Source organism: Melanostigma gelatinosum (genome assembly GCF_949748355.1).
Source record: "Melanostigma gelatinosum genome assembly, chromosome: 4".
Taxonomy (NCBI): domain Eukaryota; kingdom Metazoa; phylum Chordata; class Actinopteri; order Perciformes; family Zoarcidae; genus Melanostigma; species Melanostigma gelatinosum.
In genome coordinates, this window is record NC_136637.1 from 12394314 (window position 1) to 12421784 (window position 27471).

At 40.8% G+C, this 27471-nt stretch overlaps 3 protein-coding genes across 5 annotated transcripts; 1 reads left to right on the forward strand and 2 right to left on the reverse strand.

The window, feature by feature from the left end:
- Positions 1–548: 548 nt before the first annotated feature.
- plvapb (plasmalemma vesicle associated protein b) lies at positions 549–9203 on the reverse strand. Its single transcript, XM_079266762.1, has 9 exons — positions 8746–9203; positions 8152–8328; positions 6971–7049; positions 6282–6483; positions 5971–6190; positions 3672–3821; positions 3303–3428; positions 2753–2821; positions 549–2493 (listed from the first exon to the last, which is right to left on the reverse strand). The coding sequence occupies exons 1-9, from the start codon at positions 8947–8949 to the stop codon at positions 2485–2487; spliced, it is 1236 nt and encodes a 411-aa protein (XP_079122888.1). The 5' UTR covers positions 8950–9203; the 3' UTR covers positions 549–2484.
- babam1 (BRISC and BRCA1 A complex member 1) lies at positions 8745–15338 on the reverse strand. Of its 3 annotated transcripts, XR_013771904.1 has the most exons (12): positions 15229–15338; positions 14207–14682; positions 14053–14111; positions 13846–13966; positions 13670–13748; positions 13532–13556; positions 13297–13426; positions 13053–13139; positions 11582–12130; positions 11049–11100; positions 10445–10627; positions 8745–8823 (listed from the first exon to the last, which is right to left on the reverse strand). XR_013771904.1 is itself a non-coding variant. In XM_079266763.1 (9 exons), exons 2-9 carry the CDS (start codon positions 14666–14668, stop codon positions 11930–11932), a joined length of 1164 nt encoding a protein of 387 aa, XP_079122889.1. In that variant the 5' UTR covers positions 14669–14682; positions 15229–15338; the 3' UTR covers positions 11145–11929. The 3 variants fall into 3 exon arrangements, 2 of the variants coding, with proteins under 2 accessions (XP_079122889.1, XP_079122890.1); XM_079266763.1 differs by lacking the exons at positions 8745–8823; positions 10445–10627; positions 11049–11100 and having other exon boundaries at positions 11145–12130; XM_079266764.1 differs by lacking the exons at positions 8745–8823; positions 10445–10627; positions 11049–11100 and having other exon boundaries at positions 11145–12130; positions 14207–14711; positions 15229–15336.
- Positions 15339–15908: 570 nt separating this feature from the next.
- ushbp1 (Usher syndrome 1C binding protein 1) lies at positions 15909–24721 on the forward strand. Its single transcript, XM_079266633.1, has 14 exons — positions 15909–16034; positions 16777–17000; positions 17226–17362; positions 17659–17822; positions 18078–18266; positions 18408–18655; positions 18947–19087; positions 19233–19321; positions 19413–19542; positions 19845–20058; positions 20779–20937; positions 21827–21924; positions 22495–22617; positions 22778–24721. Exons 1-14 carry the CDS (start codon positions 16029–16031, stop codon positions 22941–22943), a joined length of 2088 nt encoding a protein of 695 aa, XP_079122759.1. The 5' UTR covers positions 15909–16028; the 3' UTR covers positions 22944–24721.
- The last annotated feature ends 2750 nt before the right edge of the window (positions 24722–27471 follow it).

Genomic DNA, 27471 nt, shown 5'->3' on the forward strand with positions numbered 1-27471 from the left:
GTGAAGAGAATAAAAATGTGTGTTCTTTGCTGCAGGGTCACTCTACTCCCAAGACTCATAACTATTTGTGTTCTGTTGATGCTCTTCAGAAGACTGAAATTGTTTTCACAAGAGGACAGGTGCTTCGGAGGCCCCATGTGCTGGACAAGAGTTTTGCAAGTCTTGAGTCATAATTTAAATACAGCTTCGGAAAGCCTTTTTGATAGCTGAACATTGGGCTCTTGGGTCGCAACATAACAGCCAGCTACAGACCTCTGCATGGTCTCGGATGTCTACTTGAACTGCAGGACAATGACGATTCTTTTTGTGTGTGTGTGTGTGTGTGTGTGTGTGTGTGTGTGTGTGTGTGTGTGTGTGTGTGTGTGTGTGTGTGTGTGTGTGTGTGTGTGTGTGTGTGTGTGTGTGTGTGTGTGTGTGTGTGTGAGAAATTGTATTATTTCATCATTGCATGCACTTTCATGATGTACCATACCACATTATGCGCTTCATGTGTTCCTAACACCTTCATCACGTGAAAGAAGTGTACTCTACTTACAAAGATTGAATTGATGAGGTCTAATTTCCTGCTACACTGTAGCTGTTGTCACATTGAGTACAAGTATGAATATGCTCTGATTTATAGCAATGAAAACCCATCTCTGGCCATAAAGCAGGTAACATACATACAGTATAGTATGAAGAGAGAACCAGAGTTTCCCAGCTCCTGCTCTGTGGGAAAGGGACAGTTTTTGGAGGCAGTGCCCTTTGTTCCCTTGTCAATCTTGCCTTGCTCAAATATTTATGTTTCCTTGTTGAACTCCTCACCCTTCTTCCCCAGTTGGTTTCTTCTCGCCCAGTCTCTGACGACAGTTGCCCTGCTGTACGCATCATAACTCCCCGTCTCACTGCCTTGTTGTCTCTCTCTCCACTTTGTCTCTGCTACCTGACCTTTCCTCTTTCCGCACTGCCCCGTCAGCCTTTTTTTGTCCTCGTTCATGTTCACCCTGATTAATTACCACACAGGCGGAGTTTAAGCTGAAAGCGGGACTTGCTGTCGTACAAATTAGTGGCAAAAGATTCTGGAGCTTGGTTCATCTTTGAAGTAGTGTCTGTGTGTGATATGTTTATCTCAACTGTGATGTGTGAAATGCGTTCAAAACTGAATGCTGATTACAAACTCAACCAGATATTCTATGCCGGATGCAAAGCTTTTCCCAGTGACAGTTCTTGTTACTTGGTGCTATGGATACATCTCAGTCTATATATATTTATACTTTCAGCTTTCTGTCCGTCAGTTTCCTGTAGTTGTGATTCATGGCCGTCCTGAGATGCAAGTTTGACGTAGGCAGGTCCAGTACCACCCTGTAGCCATTTGATTAGAAGTCGGGGTGTGTTTCGGTCTATACATGGGGTTGAAAACACTTCATGTTAAACAAAGGATTTCCTGAGGACAGGAGGCAGACTGTCTTACCTGTAACACTCACATCCATCAGTGCGGTCAGCCTGGGAGTTTATCCTCATGGGACGTATTATACAACATGCAGGACTATTTATTTGTTCTGTCTAAATGCTAATATTTCCATGTGCGATGCAAGCTTGAAAATTTAGATTCTGATTCATGAACGCTGATTTATGCAGTTTAATGAACTGTTTAATTTACTACTCCAGTTAAGTTAACATTGAAATGAATTGATAGGGAACAGAACAGTCTGTAAGAAGTGTGTGTGTGTGTGTGTGTACTTTTTAATAATATAATAAAACAGTTAAAAGAAAACAGCTGTTTCCAGCTGCAGCCCTGCATACGCTCATCGACTTGTGCTTATGAAAAGGAAATAGTGAAGCCTGAGAACAGTTCATTTAACAGCTACTGCACTGAACTCGTAAAGGATCTAGTACTTCCAGTCTAATCCGTGCCAAATGTTTTCCTACTGAACAATTTTTAGGACTTCTAACGACTGGAGATGTGTTCATGACTTGGTCGTCTATGTATTGTCAATACGGCTGCAGGAGAAATTCAATTTGTGAACCACCAGGAAACAAATGTTGATATTTTAAGAGTATTCTGTTTATAGCAGACCAGTGAGCAGCTGCTGCCGAAAGTCCTGTCTGAGTTGTTGTACTTTTAATGACTGAGAGGAACAAGACTGAGGACAATACAGTTCAGGAGTGAGTCCGTTTAATTTGGTTTTGAATGTCCTAACAGCAGAAAGCACAAAGAGTGACACACAATAGAAAATATTTACACCAGCGTCATGGAGATTTGTACATTTACCTTGGGAGCTACCAAGGCTATTCACAGCAATTGTAACTATCAAACAGTAAATGTAAAATACAAATGAATCAGCTATTCCACACAGAGCTAAGAAAAAGCATGCACAGACCAACAGTAATATGTAATTAATATAAACTTAAAGTATTTACAAGTTGTGTTGAATCAGGAATATATACATATACAAGGCAATATGTTGATCACTGTGGCGCCTGTTGTGTGCCTTCCGGTTCATTTCATCTCACCTGAAAAGACCAAACATTGATAAGTATAATCAAATATCAATGACAGCAATGAGGTCTTGTTTCAGCACAGTTTCACATGAAGACCACCAAAGAACCAGAATGATGAAAGATCAAACTTTGATTCATCTTCGTTTTAGGCCTAAATGTAATCACATGCGTTGTACAGTCGCCAAAATACTGCACTTACTGTACAGTGTTTACACTTCATATGAATATTATATGATCTATTAATTGTGTTTTATTCACATGTAAGATTTACCGTTGGAGTTTTACTGATGCCAGGTGCTCCAATAGAGGCCTGTAGGCTGGCAGCTTTAGGAACACCGGACTGGAAGATAAATGAGATTATTTCAGTGTTTAACAAACACACATACAACATATATTTTACTTTTTCTGAGGGTGCAAGGACACCTTCGCTGCACACTCATTGCTGTGGGGTTTGAAATGGGGCATTTTGTGAACTTATGACTGCTTAAAAATGTTTTCCGTTATCTTGCCTGTCCATCCTTCCTGCTTCTGCCCTCAGATTCCTCTTTTCTGCTGAGTCCACACCTTACCTCTGCACTGCTGTCCATGTGATCAGTGAAGTACATCTTATCAAAACGCACGGGGGGTGCATACACTCCAAATACAAGTTATTTAGCCAGATTGTCTTTTGAGAGCAGCTTAGATTATGCTTCACATAAACCGAAAAATGACTATCGTAAATAAATGAATGGAGGTTTGAAATCACTTGTGGGCGCTGCCTTCCCTCTTTTCCTTTCATATGTCTGGACGGAGTAAATAGCTGGTCATTGTTTTTATTTTACCTTGACATTGGGCTGAGCAGAGAGCATTCGCTGGAGGGTCTGAAGCTCGCTGTCTCTCAGGGCCAAACTGTCTTCCTGCCGCTTCTGTGCTCTCAGACGATTCTGCTCAATCAGTAATTTCTCCACCTTCACAAAATATGCATGTTTTATTTCAAATGGAAACAATGTAAAAAAATAAAATAAAACATATATACCATTATGTCTTTCAAGTTCCTGTTAAAACGGGAAGAGTATAAATTTTACAATGGCAGTCACATTTTTATAACCAAGAACTGAGGGGATCAGCTTGTTCCATGGATCCCGCTGGGTTTCCATTTCACGCTCTCTTGCTCACACACACACACACACACACACACACACACTATCTACCTGGTCGTCATGAGTCTTTTGCATGAGCTGCAGCTGCTTGGCTGCCTCCGCGACCGTCTCGCTGCGTTTGCGTTCACACTGCTGCTGTTCAGAAGTCAAATGTGAGTTTTGCACCTCCAGACGACTGGACTTTACTTGGATCTCGGCCACCTGAAAGAAGAAAATCATTTTTTTTCTAAATGAATGTGATATAATCTTCTGCTGCCATGTTTTTTCCTTATAAATGTAATACTTTGATAGGCTGAAAGTCACTCTCATAATGGGCTGTGGTTGAAAAATGTGTCATACTTGACGCCACCAAATGTTTCCAGATGGTGCCTTTACATAATTGCAATTGTTTTTGTCCATGTGTCTATTTCTATCTATCACTGAGTGTTTCTTAATGTACATTTTCCTCAACGTCACAGTACATTCATGAAATTTACACAGAATGTCTCCCTGAGGGACTTTGCTATTTAGATGCCCGTGAATGCAAATGATGTTCCATCCATAGAAATAGAATGAGTAGAATGAACATTGAACTGTTTGCTGTGGTCATTTGACGAGTTCAGAAGAATATGGCAATTAGCACCGTGCATTGACCATAAACAGGAACGAGTTAGCCCACGAGAACGGTCACAGTTCTATGCAATGGCAGTAGTACATTACGTATGCAAATGACATCCACTCTGATCATCCTATGTTCATTTGAATAGGAAGGTTCTTCTGAATTCATTCTAGTTCAATTGGCATACTATAACAATAACTTTTGATATACCAAAACATGGCTTTTTATATTCCATTTTTCCTTCATACTAGTAACTTTTTTCCAGTGATGTTAAACTGGACTACATTATACTGAGAGGTGTTCAGAATGTTTTTCCCACCACCCTAGGAAGCAAGTTTTGATCCTTTCATAAAATTTGATAATATTAAACTCAACCATAAATGCCTGTAATGCGTGTATACTGAGTATATTTGGGTTTTTGGCTGTTGGTCAGACAAAACAAGACATTAAAAGACTGTCACAAGAACTCTTGGTAAATGTGATGGGCATCTTTTATGTCATCTTCTGACCTTCTAAAGACCAACCATCAAGAAATCAAGAACAAATTTGGCAGATTCATTGGTAATGAAAATAATATTTAGAGTTGACACATTTTTTAAAGACAAATTGGTCATGTAGCTATGAATTTGTTGTTGCCATTGTCATTAAATTGTATAGTAATTTTACTGTGTCATTGTTTGTGTTTCTTCTTGAGTTTTGTGTATGAAGGCCAATGTAGGGATGAGCTCTGCAAGCTGGTGTAGGATAGATGCTCTGGTGTGTTATAAACGTATCCCTACAAAAGGATAAGCTTACGGTATGTAGTTTTGCTGCACTGTGCTGCTGTATCAGCAGAGACAAACGCTTTCACTTTTTTACTTTGACTCCGAGGTCGCCTCATATAGAGGACGTCTGTCTCTTCAGCTGTAGTTTTAATGTGAATGATTCACTTCCTCCCTTGAGAAACTGGTTTCCCGTTCAATTTTTTACTTGGAATATTCCATCAGAGTTACGGAGTGTAAAAGAGTACAAATTCGGAAAACTATGATTTTTAGATAATTGAATTGAGTAATTCCATTTTATGCAACTTTATACTTCTACTCCACAACATTGAGAGAATTGTTTTTACGGTACTTTTTACTGCATTACATTTAATTGACATAAGTCACTATTTACTTTTCCAATCAAGACTTTACATAAGAAAGAAAGGATGGGTTAATAAAATGCAACGTATTTTGGATTATATAATCTTTTTACACGAGATTTTCCCACTAAAAGCAACGATTAGATAAAAGTCTGAAAATACAATTGTGTGAAGCAGAACTTCTTTTTGTTTGTTCTACCTCATTAATCATCTCATGATCATTATGATGGACCAGACCCGTAGTTGCCATTGTTCTGCAGAACAAGTAGTTTTACTTTTGATAATTGAAGTAACTTTTGCTGATAATGTGATGGTATATATATATATATATATATATGTGTGTGTATCTTTATGTGTTGTAGTAGCTGTGGAATCATTTTTCCCTCTGGGATAATACATATAAATCTCTCTCTACTAGTTTTGTACTTTTATCAAAACAGGATTTTGAATGTAGGATTTTTACTTGAGGATCTGAGTATGTCGTCCACCACTGCATATAAGTTGATGTATGGGTAAATTCTAGTTCCTATTAATGTAAAAACTAAGTTATGTCACTGCCTACTCCCTCTAATTTTAAATATAACATCAAATCAACACATATGTAGAATCACTTAATATCTTGCACATACCGTGTTGCCCACATTGTCTAAATACAGCTGGAACTTGTTCTCTACGTCTCTGGACAGGTTTGTGCAGCTGTTTCTGATCTTCTCCATCTGCTCCTTCTGGCTGTCACAGGTGAGGTGAAAGGTCAGCTGGTGGGGAAACAGGTTGTTGATCTTGGTCAGGAAATCGCTAGTCACGATTTTGATCCCGTCCAAAGAGTGAGCAAAGTCCTCTTTGCACTTCCTGGTTGAATAACAACATTAAACAAAAAACTTGAATGTGTTTAATCTTAATATTTTCAGATACAAACACAGAGCATGTGGAGAAACAGTACCTGGTGTAGGTGGTGAGCTGCTCCTTCAGCATGGTGTTCTCCCTGCGCAGGGTGATGGCATCCTGGTGGTGTGTGTCTCTGTCTTTGAGGGCGTTGTCTCTCTGCTGGCTTAGGTACTGAACCGTCTGGGTGAAGTTTGCCTCAATGAGGTTTATCATCGCTTTCTGCTGAGCGTTGAAGGTCTGCAAAGTCTTCATTTCACCTGGAGAGTTCAGTGGAAAGCAGTATTATCACAGGAACTTTGAAATAGACACTTACTTTTAGTAACACCGACATTTTTCTGACATAATATTCTGGTTCCTTTTTCTAATAAGTCACCCTTTACAAAGTTATTAGACATTAGTCAGGATAACTTTTGGATTCCCAGGATGTTCACCCAAACGTTGCTCTTATAACTGTCTTGTAACTGAGCTATAAATCATAAGTAAACTATTTATTAACCATAAATAAAGCCATTAATTAAAACGTAGACACCCTGTATAAATGGTGCCTTATTAGGAAATAGTACCAATATTATTTTTACTTAAATGCATCCAAAAACAAGTTGCTTTACTTGCCAACATCTTGTCTTTTCTGAACCACATGGACTTTAATTTTACTGTACATCAACAGAGTCATTTTTAAAAATATTTAAACGGTATCATAGCATTCAATGAAATCTCCCAACAGTATAGAATTGGAGTGCATACCGCTAGGAGGAAGGTGGATGGGAGGGGTGGGACGACGCACCATCATGCTGAAGTGTGCACTCATTCTCTCACAGCTGGCCTGTACATCGAAATAAAGAAAATGTAAAACTAAAATGTATTATATTTTTATTTATTTATGTACAGGATGATTAATTTTTTGTTTTTATTTTATTAAGATAGCGACTAATAGTGGTGGAACTTAACTCAATACATTTACTCAACTAATGTACTTAAGAACAAATCGGAGGTACTTGTACTTTACTTGAGTTTTATGCTTCTTAATATATTTTAGGGTAAAATAATAACATTTTTACTCTATTACAATTATCTGACAGCTTTAGTTGATTTACAAATTAACAAAATGACATACAAAAAATATGAAGAGCGTATGTTTGTTACAAATTAAACTATCCAGCAGTTTATACAATAAGAGCTGAAAATGTTTGATATTTCGATGAGTTGATTGACGGAAAATCAATCAAGAAATTACTCTGATAATCATTTAAGTAATTTTTCTTGGAAAAATGAAAAACGTTTCATGGTTCCAGCATCACTAATGTGAGTATTTGCTGCTTTTTCTTTGTGATTATTTTAATAAATTCGAGTAATTTTCTAGTTGGTCAAAACGATCAGTGTGGAGGTGTCACTGTGGGTTCTGGGTCATTTTGATTTTCATTTCAAGTTTTACAAACCAAACAATCAATCAATCGATTAATTGGGAAAATATTCTGAAGATGAATCAATGATACAAAATCATTGGTCGCACCTCAACCAACAAGTGAAAATCCTGCTTTTACATTAACCCATAAATACTGATATAATATATAGTCACATGGGCCATTTTTTTGCATTGAGTACTTTTAAGACTTTAGCTATATTTTCCAAATTAAAGATAAATCATTTTATTTACGTGACATTTTCAATGCATGGCTTTTACTTGTAATGGAGTATTTTTACAGAGTGGTATATACCTTCAGTAAAGGATCTAGATTCTTGTTCCACCACTGGTCACCAATAGGAAAACTAGAACAACGCCTAAAGAAATATTCATGTTGTAGAATTACTTTAACCTTAATTTGTACTTGTAGAGAATTTCTGAAAGAATATCAAGACGTGTTAAAACTACTTGCACAAAATGACCTGCTTCTCTTAGCTTTATATTCATCAAGTCATCTACTTACTAACTTCTCCTTTTGCACAAGGTCTGATTTGTTAGCATCAGTCTTCAGCTTCGCCAGCTCTGTCTCCAGAGCAGCTCTCTCAGCTGTGCGAGCTGCCAGCTGAGCTCCCACCTCGCCTTTCTCCTTTCTCAGCTGGATGTTGTTCTCACTCAGCCTGTTGAAGTTCAGCTCGAGCTCCTTCAGGATAAGAATCAGAGATCTCAGCATCATCATCACTGTATTTTACAGCACTGAACATATTGTATACATACATAGATATTATACATATTATACTGTGTGACAGAAACACAACAGGCGAGTGATGATTGATGCTGCACAAACACTAAGTTCGATCAAAAGCATGTGGCAGAAATTATTCCATCTGATTCTTAACAAAGCCTCATTAAGTTTCTTAAAGTCCCGCTTTCACTAAAAAAATGTTCTGCTGATTGATACACTTGGGCAGTGTCCGATGGGTGTCTGATATACACCATATCAGACACAAATGACCATTTAACCCCCGTATAACATCTTAAAAAAAGGTTTTGAGAGTGACCTTTAATATCTGACAAAACAAACTATTAAATGAAGATTATACGAGAAGAAGTCACTGACCTGGACCCTCTTCTCCTCTGCAGACTTCTCTGGCTGTCCATAGATGAGGAAGAGCACCAGGCTGACGATGATCAGAGACTGGATCAGAGAGGAAAAAAAGAAGACGATCCTCATGTAGTAGCCGCAGCTCTTCCCTTTGGGCTTGTGCAGGGGCTCCCTTGTCTCCAGGCCAAACTTGGCCCGGGAGTAGCTGGAGCTATACATGACTGGTGGAGGCGAAATGATGGCAGCTGGTTTCGCAAGAACTAAACAGGAATTATTTTTGCTAAAATCCACAAGGCTTCCCGTTCAGATGTGATCTTCTCTGCAGAGCAGCTGCTTCAAGGTGAACACAGTCGAGCAGGAATAGAATCAAAAAAAACTGTGGTGAGACATGTGTCTCTGTCTTCTACAGCTCGGCCTAGCTGTCAGGGGGACACATGCAGAAATGGCATGTATGATGGATGTAAACAGTGACCCGTAGGTGTGTGAAGGGGCCATGTTTATACATGCTGCTGGAGGCAGGAGTCCATCCTGGCCCAGCCCCCCCCTCTCCTCTCCTCCCCCATTGACCTCCGTCACAGTTACAGCTGCAACACCTCCCAAATTATCACACATTTTTCTGGTGGGTGAGACAAAAGGAGATTATTGGGGCAGGAAGATAAACTAAGGATCCCCTTCAGACATGTAGAAATATTCTGCTTCAACTACTAATTTGGGTCCGATATGATCTTTCCACCATAAGTCTGATAAACTTAATCTTACATCTACTCTCTCCTTCATTTAAAACAAAAAGAAAAAAAAATCAAGTCACTGTCCTTTTAGCCTGAAATCTCCTCTTTGTGTTTCTGCTGGACTGTTTTGGAGAGATAGCAACAATGGGAGTGAATTTCACACTAACAAGACAGTAACTTTGGAAAATAGTTACTGTCTTCAGCTAAACTTCAGAGGTCATTTTTACACAGGGTGAAGCTTTTGTCCCTTAATTTACATTGAAATCAGAAGAATACTCTTTACAACCAATATAAACAGGAATAAAGATTACAGCGACCAAAAACTTTCAATCCAAAAGTGGACATGTGACTGTTTTAAGATAGACTTGAACAAATGTGAACAAATCTTTTAATGTGCTCCACATGTTAAAAAAAAATCAATACAGGAACCTTTACAGGTTAATCCAGGCAAACTGTTGGGTATTTTAGCCTAAAATATATATATATATATATATATATATATATATATATATATATATATATATATATATATATATATATATATATATATATATATATATATATATATATATATATATATATATATATATATTTTGACAATTATATGTTTTGTATTTAAAATATTTGACCTCCAAAGTAACTAGTATAAGTGACAGATAATTGTAGTGGAGTAAAATGTACAATATTACGGTCTGAAATATAAGTATAAAGTAGCATCAAATGCAAATACTCAAGTACCTTGAATACACGCAGTTATTTTCCACTACTGTATATCACTGCATGTGATATATGAAGAAACCAGAAAAGATCACCCATCGGTGCTACATTTAAATACAGCGGCTACTGAATTCCTGATCATACAATGTAAGCCATGTGAGGAGTCAAAGCAGAAAATACCAAACAAAAAAATCAACCATATCCTGTTCCAGCGAGCACAGAAAGGAGTCATGGCAGTGGAGGAGTGAAAGAATGAAAACAATAGAGACCTGTCATTCTTCAGGGATGAGGGAATAACAAATTCTCCCTGCAGGACAGACACACTGGATCCCCCCGCGCCGTTATCTGCAGCGATGACGTGAGGAACAGCCAGCTCTTCTGGGGAAGTGTGTAGAAGGGGAAAGGTCCTCTGAGGCGGGGGTTTTCCTGCTCGCCATTGTCTCCCTGAGAACCTGTCTCACCGGAAGAAAAACTAATTTATGAAGGTATGTTAAGAGTGACAGAAAATGAGCGACTAACAGGAGTCGGGACAGACATCGGATCAACAGGAAACCAAACGGTTGAAGGCTGAGATAAAAACACCTCTTAAGATAACTGAGCAGACACATTTAGGGTCAGAGGAAAATATATCGTGACCATTGAAGTAATACTGATGTTATTGGTGGATAACGGATAAACAAAAGCTGCGACAACTGCTTAATCATGCTGTAATATATAAAGTGACACCGATGAAGCTTGACAGTGAAGATGTAAGAGATTTAAGGCAGAAAGGTTTAGTAAAACCTAAAAGACAGATGAACACTGATCAAAGCAAAACAAATGAAAACGGACACATAGAAAATCAGAACACTCTATCCTCATGGACCACAGAACCTTTCAGGCCTTTGGATTCAGTGCAGCCCTCTAGAGACTCTGCTGCCATCTCCTGACAAAAACATAGTAAGCACATGTCAAAATGAAAAATCTGAATCGACGTGCCTTTTTTTTATATCCAGAAACGGCTTCAACAAGCCCATCCGTACAATGCGTTTCATGTGCTGCTAGACTGGCAGTACGTGGGGCCTTTTTCACAATGTCACAGAGATCATTGTCGAAAGAGGGGCCGCTGCTACAGTCTTTCATTATCTGAGTAACACACAAGGCTGACATATGAACTTAAAATTAAAAAACAACCCATTATAAAACAGAAAACACATTAAAACAGGCAACAAAAGGTGAAAATGACGAACTAAATGGGAAGGCAATATCACAGAAGTTCATATTACAGTTTGAGAGTTTCTGATAGCTGGCCCGTTTGAGACAAATGCTTGCACCCTTTAAGACTCTCGGACACATCAGTGTGGTGATGATTTGAAATAAAGATGTAATGGTAAGGGAGTAAGTTTAACAAAGCCTGATGCTTTCACCATCTTCCTTTATCTTCTCCTTGTGTCCGGTTCCTGGACTCTGACATCCACTTTATCACCTCATTCTTCAAAAACCTCCAGCAGTTTTACAGCCAAAAAAAGACAGATCATTTATTACTTCCGTGGCGCAGAACAATCATGACTCTCTATTTCATGTAAACACAACAAAAAAGAGTTAAGTAACCTGCTAAAACATTTCATTAGAACTACAGCTTGTTGTCACAAATATTCTTACAAATGATTTCTCGTCAGTAATAAGGTGCACTTAGAAAACCCCCAGCTCCTATTCTAGTAAACCACAGTGTGTGCATTTCACAGAGAAACGGGGCTTCACGAGTGTGCCATGTTCTACACTGTTGCCTCAATGTCCTGGACGTCTTCCCCCTCCAGCAGGCTGTAAGACGCGTGGCTCTGGAAAGGTCTTTGTAAAGGGTGAGCCAGAAGTTTGGCCATGCAGTTGTGCAGCTCGATGGCGGGTCCACTCAGGGAAACCTCGAAGCGATAGCACATGCCCTTTGAGTCCAGGTTGCAGAAAGAGGTGTAGTTCTCCTGGAGGAAGAAAACATAAAAACCTGGATGAAATGCAGCACCAGGGCAATATCTAGAGAACATCAGTGTTTTTTCATCACTTTCCTCGTTTCAGACTTTCTGAGATGGACAGAAATACTGAAATGAATTTGCTGCAAATACAGGAAGGCGTAGAGACCCCAAAATGTCAGGGTGGGAATTTTTTGTACTTTCTGAACTACGTTTGCATTCCCTCACAAAAACTAACCCCCGGATCCATGAGAAGTCAGTGTGGTGGTCCAGTCCAGTTATAGCACACTGACAGCATAGAGAAACGTTCAGACGGTCTGGGCAATGATACAAAGTTTAACATTCTGAATATAAACAAATAGCTGCTACCATGTGGTTATTTCATACAGACTGTTTATTTATTGAACTGCAAGAAAACATGCTGCATCGTGATATATATCGTTATCAAGATATGAAATGACCTACATGGTGACAGTTTAGCCATGTCGCCCAGCCCTGCTCTACTTCATGCATCATCATTCCTCCTCTCTTCAGACCACGCTCCAGCAGTTTACAGTCACTGGTTAACAACGACTGCTGACTGTGTTTTGGTTGAAGCTGTGGCTCTGGATATAGTTGTTGCTTGGACTATAGCTGCATTTGTTTCTGTATCTGCAATGCTATGGCTACGGCAGCTGTCATGTGACTACTCTTTATTACACTATATCAACATGAGCCAAGAAAGCATCATTAAGCCATAAAGAAATCCTGCTGTGACCTCTCAGAAGCTCCGTAGGAAGGTCTCTCAAATTATTACCGGCACCAGATGTGCAACTGTTACGTTTTTCTTTGCTACTAAAATACACAAATGATACACCACACCAAACAAACTTGAGGCAAACTACAGCAGACATCCCGGCACACAATCAAATCGATCATCAGCGGATTCACTCACCCTCCAGCTGGCCTCATCCCCCTGCTCCTCCACCCCGTTGTGCAGGTAGACCACATCGAAGAAGAAATACGGAGACTGCAGCATTTTCTGTGGCAAGACACAACAAGCGAGACTTTGACTTCAATGCAAAGTGAATGCACTGTTCAAAGCAGCCAACAACATACTAAGAGAGAGAGAGAGAAAAATCACATTCACATTAAAAAGAAACAACTGAAACAGAGTGGAAGACAGTCGTCATCCTTACACTAACAGCCTCTGAAGGGCTAAACTGAAGCCGTCCTGCATGACGGCTGTAGACGAGCACAGTCCGCACCACATATGGAGGAGGGACGGTCTGAACATTGTCCATCGACGGCAGCTCAATCTTCTGACGACTTTGAAGATGAAAAAATAAATGAGGACCTTCAGTAAACACTTCTATGTCCGGTTTCATGTATTTTAACAGAACAAAAAAAGGTTTATAATCAGACAGTACTTACATTACATTAAGAAGATCTTCAAGGTCTACACAGGGACAGTTAAGGCTAAAATCTCTTGAAAATGTCCAACTCTATGTACCGCTTCATTGGAATACGTTTTCATCATTGTTCAGGAGTTCGTTTTGAATACAAGGATACTGAAGGACTCGCACACATTGGTATCGAGGTCGTAGAGACAGCTGCACAGCTCCCTGGGGTCAGAGGTGAAGCCTGACAACTGAGGATCGTACACAAGAGGAGGAAGAAGATGGCAATAATAAAGAAAAACATGTTACATTGCATAAACGTTCAGATGAAGACATTGCTTTACTCACCCACAGAGCGTCATCATTGACTACTACCAGGGCAAACTCATGCCGTTTGTCAATCTTGTGTTTAGTTCTGACAAACATCTCGATCATCTTCTGGGATATGTTCAGGGCATTTGTTGTTGACCTATTTGGAAAGACGGTCAAATTAGGCAGTGATGACGGATAAAATACGAGCACTGAGGAATGAAGGTTAACTTTGCTGTAGCTTACCCGTTAAAAGACTCCAACTTCGGCAAAGACATCTCTTCGGAAAGGTCTAAGCAGATGATCTGAAATGAAGTAAACCAGATAGAATAAGCCTCAAGGTGAGAATAAGGCTTCATTTTCATGTGAAACCTAAATCAGAACTGCTATGTGGGCCTACCACTTTCTCTGGACAGTTGACACGGGGAACTCTGAGCTGGTACTCTGCTGGTGGGGGGATGGGGGTTGTCAATGTGGGCTGCTGCTGCTGCTGCTGTGTGGGCTTCGGCCTCTCTTTGGCCGCAGGGGCAGCAGTGGATAGTGGCACCGTGGCACTGGCTGCTGCAGCCGCAACCGCCGCTACTACTACTACTGCTGCTGCAACAGGGGCTACATTCTGAGCTGCAGCTACTGAAAGGGTTGTGGTAGTGGAACTGGGAGGACTGTCGCTGGTGGAAGCCTCACCCTCACCCTCAACACGACTCCCCACAGCGGGCTGAGCTATGTTAGGGTTGCTGTTTCCTCCGAGGCTGCCCGTGCTGCTGCGACGGTCCTCAGCACCTTCAGGGTTGGAGCGTGTGCGAGGTCGCAGCTCCACCAGATGCTCCTCTCCATCCGCTGGGCCCGGCTCTGGTGTCTCCATGGACTCACAAGTTGCTGAGGAAGTGGAGATGATGAGTTTGGCTCTGTGGCCATGAAGAGAATCTATAATCATTATTTGTAACCAGAATTTACCTGAATACACATTCCTGTGGTTTGCATCTACTGATATTAAAATACAAGTACAACACAAATACACCATGTATTTGTACCTGCCACTCTACCAGCAACAATTGCAAGTACAAAAGAAAAGAAAAGAGCTACTTTCACCACAGATCGTACACTGGACACAAGACAGCTGCATGGATCTCAGGATCACCACCACCGTCTCTACTTACTGTAGAATCATATTTCTACTTTCAAAGTCATGCCAGGAACAATAACACAGTACAGCTGCGATGTGCGGTGGAAAAACAAACACGGAGATGTTTAAACTTCACAGAATATATAGTTTTGTCAGAAATGCATCAATCAATGCGTCCAGAGAGCCCGACAGTGAGTCCATGAAGCTAACACAGGTGATGTTGATGAGCGCGCACGAGCAATGTGAGCCGTTATGTACGTTTTAAAATGTTTAATGTTAAAACCTGCAGGTAGACTCACGTGATAAGCAACCGCGAAACGTCTAGGATTCAACAAACGGTAAACTCATTGAAAGTTGCACAAATATTTCAACGACGAGCTAGCATTTGTTTTGATCGGACTACTTCCTTACCGGAAATGATCGAAGCCGGAAGAGCATCAATGTCATAGAATTGTGGGTAATGTAGTTTAAAGAAAAGTTACATTTTCTACCCGATTTCTCTTTTTCGTTCCCTTGTGGAGATTGGGAAACAAACAAAACAAAGTCCTCCATGAATGCATATCTATTTATATAGTTTATTTATATCGTCACATAGTTATGCTGTGGCCAAAATATGTTTTGCTTTCTGTAACATCTTCCACTGCAAAATGCAGTCTGCATTACGAGATGCAAAAAGACACCCGGCTGAAAAAATATGGTGTGGTGTATCAGTAGATTCAAAACACATCCCTACATTGAACACAACATCGTAGTATGTATTTATGTATTTCTGTCTACAGTGTATATCCAGAGTTAAGGCTCGTGGACAAGAAAAAGGCATGGGAGCTAATGTGGACAAAACAGGAAAGGACACACAGTCACAGGGAATGGGTGGGGATGAGTGAGTGTTTTCCACTTACTTCACTCATCACACTGAACACTGTTGGGCAGGCGTGCAGAGAGCAGACTGCAGCAGTGACTGACTAACTATTGGAAAATATAATAACACAGAAACAGCAAGACTGAGGGAAACATCCTCTCATTTTATAAAATGTTTAATTGTCAGTGAACATAAACAACAGGAAGTAGATCACTGCCGCACACATCAGGATCAAGAAGTATGGAGGTAAGTTATGATGTAGTGTTTCAGTGTTTGTCTTTGAAATATGTCACTTATCATAGCTGGGGTTGCATGACTAGAAATATTACATGTTTACTGGGTAAATCTGATACAAGACAGCAGACTACTTCAAAACTGTCATCTGCCTGCTACTGAAAGATGATCCACTTTGTCCTGAAACCAGATCAGACCAGATGGGAGCGCAATGTTTAGTAATATTGATGACTGAGTGCCATGTTTTATACATATACAGTAAATGTAAAATTAGGAATGTGAGTGTTTAGCTTGCGACCTATCCACAATGTTTCTTCTTTTTTGCTCACATGGCATCACATATATTTCTTATGATAGAGAATGGAGTAAAATAGAAACAATTTATTCAAATTTTATTTTATTAAACATTCTTTGTGCACAACAAAAGAAGATTTGGTCCACAAATATTTGCTCAACAGGAAGTTGGATCTCAGGATGTTTTCGTTTCCTCCTTTTCCGCTGTTCAAAACAAAAGCTGCTAATTAGTGCAGCAACAATGTCTGGTTAACACGGATCATTACGTATCATTTGGTTGATTATTATGAGCAGCTATTCAATGGCGGAAGATTATTAAAAGGCAGCAAGAACATACACATTATATGCAAACATAGGAGTACAACTGAAGGTAAAAAAAGACATTTGCTTTAATATACAGTAAAATAATTACGGCAAATTATTTTTCTTACAATCCAAATACCACTTTATGCATCTGCAGGATTCCTGCCTGGTCCGATGTGACAGCCTGGATGCTGGTTCAGGGTGTGACAGGGATGTGATGACCCCAATTGACCATATGACCCTTGACCCTGAGGGCTCTGACCCCACAGCAAACCTGGAGCCTTCGCCAGCAGAACTGGCTCAGTGTGAGGCTGAAGTGGGGACGCTGCTCAGCATCATTGCTGAACTGAACAAGAAGATGGGGTCATTAAAGGCACCAAGGTAACATTAGTGAAGAGAGTAATCGGGTGTGGATGAATGAAACTGTGGCACTGATACGAGCCATACAATTAATCTGAATGAACGCATTTGGGTTTACTCCAAATACATATTTTGGTGGTTTGTTGTTACATATTTCCCATCAATAAATTGGTCTGCTTAGCTTGTCTCAAAATAAACAAAGTGGTATTTACAATCATAAATGTTAATGCTGCTGGTCTTCTGCAGTGAACCACGGGACCTGAGACCACAAAGACCATCCAGACCTCTGGTTCCAGACCTCCTGTCCCATAGGCTGGCCAGAAGCAGCCCAGAGAGGAGCGCTGCCTCTGCTGCCACATCTATACCTCCACTGACTGACCGAGGTTGGCACTGAAACAACATGACTCTGTTTTTAATCAGTAGAATGCATCTTTTGGATGCTTTCCACCTGCACTTTATAAGATCTTTCCTCCAACCAGGCCGGAAAACGAATGCATTGTTTTAAACATGTACTCTGTAGTCCGTAAAAAATAGCAAGTTATGTTGGAGGAAAGCAGACAACACAAACAAAGTTTGCTTTAAAAGTTTAAAAGAAACTATTGTGTACCTAGTTCAGATGTAAAACTGCCACTCAATTATTTTAACATGATTAACTGCACCTCTACTTTACATCCACAAGGTGGCGGTGGTGTAGTGTGGACTAAACTACAGGAGGTTTTATCGTCAGTGGAGGACTCCATCAGCTGTAAAAGGTCCTGGGCCGCCCCCATCACAGCTTCTGACCAAGACAAGCACAGAGAGCATCTGCAGGCAGCCCAGGAGAGCTGGGTTAAGGCCACTCAGGTATCAAAACTCTTCCTTGACATTTTTGAATTTCTATTATTAAAGCTGCAGATAAAAAAATGATGTTGGATAAAATTTACTGACAAATTTTGCTTAACCGACTTGATTTACACAATGAAAACTACTCATCACTACTCATAACTAATCATTGCTATTGAATGTTAATGGATCAATTTAGGAATAAAATATGTCATTGTGCAGGCTATCTTTAGAATCCCACCAGCCCCTTTAGTCATTTTGACTCACTGGTTTCAGATATTAGAGGAGATGGAAATAGAGTTTGGGATTTCATGCCCATCAGGGCTGCCAAAGGACCGATATCAGGAGGACATCCTGGATCCGGAGAAGCAAGACTCTGCTCCCAGAAGCACCTTGCAAAGTCACCAGGAGGAGCTGGAGAGAGCACAAAGCACCTTCAGCCAGATGGAAGAGGACAAGAACAAGGTAGATGAGAGGCTTTTGTTTGTAACAGGGGTAAGGCAAAATATAACAATTGTGAGAAAATAAATACTATACGAATTCAATAATTCAGCACAATTCATGAGTTAAAAAAATGAATGGAGCGCCCCTTCTTTTGTCTGTCAGCTGGTTGGTCTTCATAAGTCCTGGAGGCCAGGCGGTCACTCTCCTTCCTACTGGCCCTCTGCAGGGGCTCTCAGTCCTGACTGGGCCTCTCCTCCCTTCCCGGGTTCACCTTTACTCTACAGAAGAACAGCCAGAGCTGTAACACCTCTGTCTGTGGGTGGCGATGGTTCTCCAGTGGGCTCTGTTACCTCATGCAGTCCCTGCCCCAGTCCCATCAGCCTGGAGTCTGAGACAGAACGACTGAACAGGTGAGTCCTTAGGAGGATCTGCTCCGGATGTGTCACAGTAACAAAAATCTGCCTGAGCACACTGGTGACATTACACTTCATGAATAGCTACAATAGATACAGCGTTTTTGCCAACAGGTCTTCTGGCTGAGCATAGGCCTTAATGAATGAGTTGTTTGTGTTAAATATGGTTAAACTGTTTCTTCCTACATAGAAGCTTCATTATTTCTGTAATTAAAACTCTTTATGACACATCGGTGTTCCCTCCCGCTTTTGCTCTCAACTCTCTCATCCTCTCCCTCATTATTTCAGGTGCATTGAGAGACTGAGGGCCAGAAATGAACGTCTGACTGCAGCTCTGGAGCGAAGGAAGGGAGAATCAGAACAGATCAGTCTTGCGCTAAACAGACTTGAGGCTAACTGCTCTGCCCTGCAGATGGCTCTCAGATACTGGTACAAACATCTGACACACAAATACAGAGGGCGTTCAAGGATGTTCAATATAATGAGTGTGCACATGTCTGCAATCTAACAGGATCAATGTAGGTTCTTCTCATGTAGTGACGTCGTATTTTGTCTTTGTGGTCGTGATTGACAGTGAGGAGTGTGAAGAGGCCTACAGTGAGCTGCTGTCACTCTATGACGCCAAGAAGCAGCGAAGCATTCCTCTGCAGACAGACTCAGCAGGTGTTTGAATACTACAAACGACTATGTATGCATGTCAACCCCCCCCCACACCTACACACACAGTAAGGCTCACAGTTTCTCCTCTCATCAGAGGCAGTTGGTGACAGGCTGCAGCCCGACAGTCCATCAGCTCAGCTCATGGGACCTGAAGAGCTGTCCACCTCTTTCTCAACAGCAGGAGTCACAGAGGAGACGGAAACACAGAGTCACACAGGGCAGAGGTGACGTTTTAAAGTGCTCCTTGTACATTCAAGCACAGCAATGAGTAGAAAGGAAAATGTCTGTCTCTCATTATTGCTAGCCTGAAATTGCAAATAGAAGGATATAAACCTTTTACGAATATTGCATGTATCCATATATCATTCTGTCCCAGCACCAAAGATCTACATGCTATGAACTAAATGTTTTAAAAGCATCATGACTCAATGACGTGTAACAATAATAAAGAACTTTTGAATTGAAAAAAATGGCCATTTCTTGGACCACGTTTTTGCCAGGTCACTCACTACCTGTAACCCCACAGGACAGCTGAGCGAGAGGCGGTTCTCCGTCAGCAAATTGAGCGCCTGAAGAGAGACCGGGCAGCCATTTGTCGACCTAAGCCGAGCGCAGGAGTTGAGGGCAAAATGAGCCCCGAAACTGGATCAAGAGGGGGACATGTGACTAAAGATAACGCCAAACCTCCTGATTCCAAGAAAGAGAAGGCCTCCCTCTTCTGTGAACTCATCTCTGTCAGGGTAGGAGCGGTGTGTCCTGTTATATGATTTCGAAATCAAGATATAAAACTGTTAAAAAGCAGTCAAAACCATCCATGCACATAAAAGTGGCCTTTGTCCTAATGTCATAGTTGTTTTGTCTATATTGTATTACTTAACACACTTACGAATCCAGAACACAGTGTTTGGAGTGTACACACAGTACAAGACACTGCTGGCAGTTGTCCATCTGATCTCAGTGAGATCAGGGAGCATTGAGAGGCCTGAAACTGGTGGAAAGGTTGACATTTTGAACACAAAGAGCAGAAACAGGAAAACAACTAGACTGGCTGTGTTAAAAGGTAACATAATCTACCTACCAGCACCTCTAAAACACACAAATTAAGAAGTTGCATCTCATTTGTTCAAATTGTTCAAAATTTGAGGTGTTTGCATTTTGGTAGTCAAATTGTTAAGGCACATATAATCCCACCTTCCACAGTTGTATTTCAGCTGGGGACCTGGGATAAGAATAACCATGAATTTTAAAAACTATATTGGGCCAATACCAACAAAGGACCAATACAAAAATCATATACAAATTCTACATATTGGGGCTCAGAAGAAGTGGAGGTAAAACCTGCTGATTGTGATAAAATATCTACATCTTGTGCTTCTGCCACTACTACATACACATACACAGCTCTCCGTACTTTGTATCTATGTTCAACTCTACTGTGGTTTATGGTTTAACTTTTTCAGGAGGAGATGTCAGATCTGCGAGCTCTAATCCGCCTCAAGGACAAAGAGTTGAGGTGTCTGGAGTGGGGTTTAATGGCCCAGAAGGCCCAGGAAGCAGCTGGAGCCTTCGAACCAGAAAGCCTGCGAGAGGAGAGGGAGGATTGTAAGACCGAACAACAGGTAGGTCAGACGCTTACAGCAGCAACAGAGACCTTTTTTTCAATTAATCAAATAATACAAAGTCAAGGTGAAATGAGCAAGAGGGAGCAGGACGTTGGTCTACTGTGGCAGACCCGATTCAAATCTGGGTGTCCCACATGGGAAATCACACATCTACCAAAGCAGAATCCCTCCAGGCCGAGAGGGATATTTTAGTTCCACACGGTCTTCTGCTGGGCTGTCCTGTCGCGGCAGCACAGATTCATCACACACCTCTGTCATTGTCAAACGAGAAAGCGCTGAACAGCTACTTTAAGTTAACACAGCATTCGGCCTATCACTGCAGACACAGGGCCTCAGAAACAAGGGCTGCGCAGACTTTGTGCCTCAAGGGTTAAAATGTCCCTCTAAAACTGGTTTATTTTCTTCCCCAATATGTTTAGTGGTTTAGAAGAACAACGGTTTTATCTGGATGCACATGGTCAGCCTCAATAACTGATCTTACAGACTTTATGCAGTTAGCTATTTCACTATTTTGACCAAAATGGCTTCTGGTTGCAGGATAATGAATGTTACTCTGTCCTGTCTTTAGAGCAGTGGTTCCCAGCCTAGGATTCGGTCCCTTTAAAAGTCTGAGGAGGAAAAACAAGAATAAACAAATATTTCTGCTCTAATAAAGTATATTTTTTCTAACTTTTCTCGAATCGTTTTTATTCAAACATACTGGACACGTTTACTGCTTCAGGCCTCTAAAGCCCATTCAAATAAAGCAGAAATCCTTCTTTGGTTAAATGCTCACAACACTAACACTATTTCAGATAACTGTATGCCGTGTTCATTAGTATGCAGAATTGAATGGGGAATGGCTTTTGAGCTTGAAAGATAATCGCAATTGAATGTTATGTTTCAGAGGCTCTGTGAAGATGCAGCTAAACTGGGTAGTGATGGGGACATCACTGATCCTCGAACCAGACCCATTCTGAAAGAGCTGCAGGCCGTCCTGCAAAGGTGAGACGTGGTCATTTCTCTGTGCACTGCAGTCTAATATTTAGAGCTCGAATTAAATACTTTACTACAACATACGATTGGTAAAGGCACATATTATAATATATTTAAATGTTACCCGATTAGAGTGTGTTGACAAGGAAACCTACTACATAATTGAGTGTAATGTCTCCTGGAAAAATCTGGGTATTCATTGTTAATGAAAACGGTACCCGATGAATGTCGTCAGTGTAGAAAATGAATCATTCAGACATCTGTTGCCTGGTTTTATCTGTTGCTTAGGAACACTGTCCGCAGAAATGCAGACTTTGGACATAAAGGGCTTCTTGTTCTCTGCATCAGATGCTTCAGAGAGCTTCCCATTCTTCTTCTGAGCTCGAGTAGTGAATACTTCTCAACAAAGCTCAGCTGCTAGCACTGTACATCACATTCCCTAAGACTCGTCACAAAGACATTTATGATAGTTCACATCGGGTTTATAAATGGTTTGTGTTAGCATCTTTAGTGCCTTAAGTCAAATGAACAGACTTACATGATGTTCTCCCTTGTGTTTCATCTTATTCCTGTTCTCAGGGAACAAGCCCTGAAGAAGAGACTGGCTTTAGTTCAAGACTCACTAAACACAGCTCTGTCAGACACCACCTCGCACAGGAGGGACAATGGAGAGCAGATTGCCCGACTTACACAAGCTCACAGGTAAGCGTCTCAAGACAGGTATTTAGACTGCATGTTTTTGTCCTCGTTCATCATCATCTTTCTGCTTGTACAACTTAAGCTAAAAAAACTGTTTTGTAGTGTCATTGTTTATGTGAGTGTATGAAATTGTATCTCGCTTGGTGGGTTTCTTCCGTTCCAGTAAAGCCTTGAGTTCGTACCGGCAGATTCGCCGGAAATATCGGGAGCAGGTGTGGAGGCTGGAGCAGAAAGTGGCGGCCGTGATGGAGAGTCACCATCTCCAGAGTGGAGCACCGAAAGCTGCAGCGGACGCCTTGGAGTGGAGGAAGGAAGAGACGGTTCTGTGATCCTATGATTCTCCAGTCAGGGAATCAGCTGTACTGCAGTAGTCAAATGCATCGTTAATTTAAGTCGCTTATATGTATTTGATTTATAATTTGTGGAGTTATTGACATTGTGAGCACGTTAGCATTTCACTCAAAGCTGTGCCTACAGCCTCACAGAGCTGCTAGCATGATGTAGACTCTTCTTGTTCTTATTAGGATGTTATATTGTTACTTAGTTTGCTTGTATAAGATATATGTACCTTTTTATCTGTGTATCTGTCAACCCATCAAGGACATCTACAGCAGTTTGTTCATGCATTCATTGGCTGAGAGAGGTAAATATAGCGTAAGTAGGGCAGCAGAACATGGAAAGCAGTTTAAGTTCCACCTTTTCACTCCTTGTGAGAGTCACCAATGAACAGAAAAAGGAATCCAGAGCTTAACTTCTCTAACAGGACTCACACATCACAAGACACATTCCCTATTTCAGAGAAACAGCTGTCATGCAGTCATGAATGTTTTAGGCTGATTCAAGGACTGAGCCATCTGAGGAGCTCGAGACTGACCTCGAGAGTGCACATGTTCTTTTTCCCATCCCACCCGGCCATGCTGTCGTCACAGAGCTCAGAGAAGGGGGATGGGGGCCAGGACAATGGCTGATGTTGCACACAAAATGTACGGCCAGCCCATTTGTCTTCTTAGCACTTTCATAGTTCTCTCTGCCTTTCACTATTACCCCTTCTCCTCAATGGTTTGCTCGTAGCTTGAAAAAAAAAGAGGCTATGACGAGACATTGGTGTAAAACTGATCCTCTTGGAATAGAGCAATTGCTTAAATTAGTTGGTTTTTTTGAGAGCTAAATGAGTCGTTCACTCCATTAACACATTTTTGGTTTTGGTTATTTCATTGTAGCCTATTACCGTAGTTGCCAATGCAAAAGACCGATATTTCAAAATCTGTACAAATAAACTAACAGACACAACTGACAATAATTGAGAAACAAAATTAAATTTGGGTGAACCACCTCTTCAAAAACCCAGCTAACTGTGGCCATCTTGTTATACCAACCCTTCCCTCTTTACCTCACTCATACCTCCATTTCCTCTCCCTCCGTCTTCTTTCCTCACTCATCTCTCAATCATCTCCATCCTCTCTCCCCCCCCCCCTCCAGCCGACCCCCCCCCCCCTACCCGGACCTACCCAAGCCAGTCAGCTGCAGCTGTGACCGGCGGTCAGGAGGTTAAGGCAAAGGTTGAGTGTCACGCCCACAGGGTCACAGCGATGCAGCGCTGTTGCGTTAGACCGTGAATGGAGGGTTCAGAGTGCCAGACGAGGTGGCGAGCCCCTGACGCCCTGACTCTTGACTGAGCTTGCCCTTTCCCGAGCAGAGGTCCTTGCTGCATCCCCCCATACCTCCAGGACACCATCTTTATTGTTGTAATAGCTGCCATTAGAGCAGATGATACAATTATCGTTCCATTTTGTGTTCCGTCTCTCTAAGATCTATGTTAAGCTTCTGAGTTCATCAAAGGTTTTTTAGAAGACATGATTGTTGTAACCTTTGGGTGACTCTTGTATCAAAGAGGCCACATTATGCCAAACAGTCGAACAATGTCGAAGTACCGCATTACAAGTCCTGCATTCAGAATCTTACTTACGGTAAGTAAAAGAACAGATATTGCCAGAGAATGTACTTAAATTATCAAAGTAAAAGTACTCGTTCTGCAATAAAATGTCTCTGGCGACTGATTCATACGCTATACTAGAATATAAATTTGGTAAATCATGCTGGAGCTCAACTTGACCACTTTATATATTGTTGTAGTAGTTAATTTATACCAGTGTATTGTGTTTTATAAGTTCATCGTATGGTTTCCTAAATGTAAAATCACAATATGCAAAGTAACCAGTAACTTTACTGGTTAATATATGTCAAATAAATGGAGTGAAATGTACAATATTTGCCTCTGAAATGTAGCAGAGTAGAAGTACAAAGTAGCATAGCTTAAAAATAGTCCAGCAATGAATAAGTACCTCAACATTTTAAAGTACTAGCAATTGTACTTGAGCATCTATCTCAGTATTACAGCCTCAGGACTGTTGTCATGTATGAATACTTCTCATTCTCTTGATTTAAAAAAAAAAAAAAATACAGTTCAATTGAAATATATATATGGCTGCCAGTGGCCTACTAGTGTATTTCTCTCAGACATGTAGTGGAGTATATGAATCAAAATGAAATACTGAAGGTAAACTATGTAAAACGTTGTACTTCAATACAGTATTTGAATTTGAGTGTATGTGACATTCTCCCACTGGAACTCATTGAACTGCTGGAGGTTTTAAATAAATGTCATTCAAACATACCTTAACATTTCTATGTTGAATAACTAAAACCTTGTTTTGACATTGACACACCATGAAAGCATGAAAGGTCTCCTGTAATCCTGCCTGATAAAATGATTGTAGTTGTATGCGTGTGATGAAATATGCATTGAAATACAGTTTTGTTAAAGTGCACCAAAGAACAAGTGAGATAAGAAAGGCAAACAAAGCGCATGAGAACGGACTGATTAGGTATTTAAATCGTCATTTATTTTCGGACGGTATAGAGGCTGTGACGCTCTCATCTGGCAACTTTAAAGCTCTACATCTCTGGACACATTTTAAAACCCCACATGTAACAGCCAGCATTCAAGCCTGTAGATAGGGGAGTTTTTCAGTGCCTGGGAAAAATACTCAAACCATTATTAGACAACGACAGAGGCTGTCAATCAGTGTGGGGGGTGGACGCAATCTCATACACACACACACACACACACACACACGCGCACACACCACAAGAAGGGAGGGGCAGTGACCTAGGGGTTTTAGGTCAACTCATTTACTCTTTGCATCCGTTCCTCATTTGAATAAGTTGTCCCTCTGTAAGCTGTATTAAGAGATCACAGCCTGCGGCTTCATCCCCTTACCCTCTCTTTCTCAAAGCCATTAGCTCACCTGCCACAACCACTCCATATCCCCTCTCATCTCCTCCTCGTCTCTATATCTCTCTGTTCTCTGGTCTGTGCTACGCTGACCTGACACCGCTCTCCTGATTTTTCTGACACCAGTCAGCCCGTGGAGACGTCAGGAGGATGGGGGTGCAATTGGCACGGAGACGCACCAAAGAGATTTGACCTCAATCAAATGGCCGATCACATCCGTGTTGTGCTCTCACAAACTCCGATAATGACATTAAATAGCTCAGACCAACCACCGAAACCACCAGATAAAGAGTGAAATCTTGTTGCCGGTGAAGCTGAGATGAATAATGGGGACTTACATGCTCAAGCTCAAAGGATTGCATGCTTGTCTAGAGGTTAAAAGAGTTGTTTGACTCCTGAAATTCATCCTGGAGCACCTGGCACACTTACTGCAGGAAGGCTTTGTTTCATTTGTTTCATACAAGTGGCAATGAACAAATTATCTTTTAAACTAATCATTAACATTAATCATCAACAAAATTTCTGAAGGAGATTACTTTTTAAAAAACAGCTTAAGAGATTTCTTTACATAATCATTTTCATTATTGTGACAGTATTTTTTTCCTATGAATCCCAGGAAGAGGACCTGTTGCGCTGATAACACTTTATTAGTCCAGATACCTTCTGGACAGTACCTGGTCATTAAGAAAAACGTTTGTGTGTTGTTTGTTGTTGTTTATTGTGTTTCTAGTCTGTGGTGTTTCTGTGTAAAACATGTTTTACTTTATGTTCTTCTGTTCAGGAACCCCGTTTAGTATGTGATTTGCGGCAATGTTTTTTTTTTCCTTTGGAACATCAATGCCAACTTTATATGGTGTTATTGTGGTTCATGTGACATTTTTAGATAATGGTATGACAAATAAAACAGATTGCTTCATTCCAACAAATGGAATAACACAAATTCTCAATAAATCACTGGAGAAACATAACACATGGAGTTGCTTGCTTACAGATGTAACATCTGATGTGAATAACAGTCACCAGATCTCAACCCAGTTGATCACCTGTCGGAGGTTTTGGACCAACATGTTCTCAACCACCATCAACAAAACACCAAATGAACAAATACCTTGTGGAGGAATGTTGTTTCATCCCTCAAGATCTAGCGTGTAGACTCAAACTGTGTAGAAGGACAAACAAGCAAATGAGACGTGGGTAACCAAAGTTAAAGAACAAAAGTGTTCAGTTCGTCAGTCAAAATGTATCCCCTTCAGCTTCTTTCGGTTGCCTTCTAGTGTAAAATAGTCCTTTGACTATTATCAACTTATTACCAACATGTGCACCAAGTGCTTACCTGCAGTCAGAGGCATCCGCAGATCTGCCTCACTGAAAACCTTCCCTCACTGCGAGGGAAGTGTGCAACTGTGCGAACCCTTTTTGTGCTTTTTAGAATCAAACTGTGGAAATAATTGTTACCCATCAAAATAAAACAGCCCAACCTGAAATAGTTTTTGCAGAATACATCACACGATTTCTTCAAAGGACCTTGCCAGTCTTACAGGTCTTATTATGTTATGTTCTTT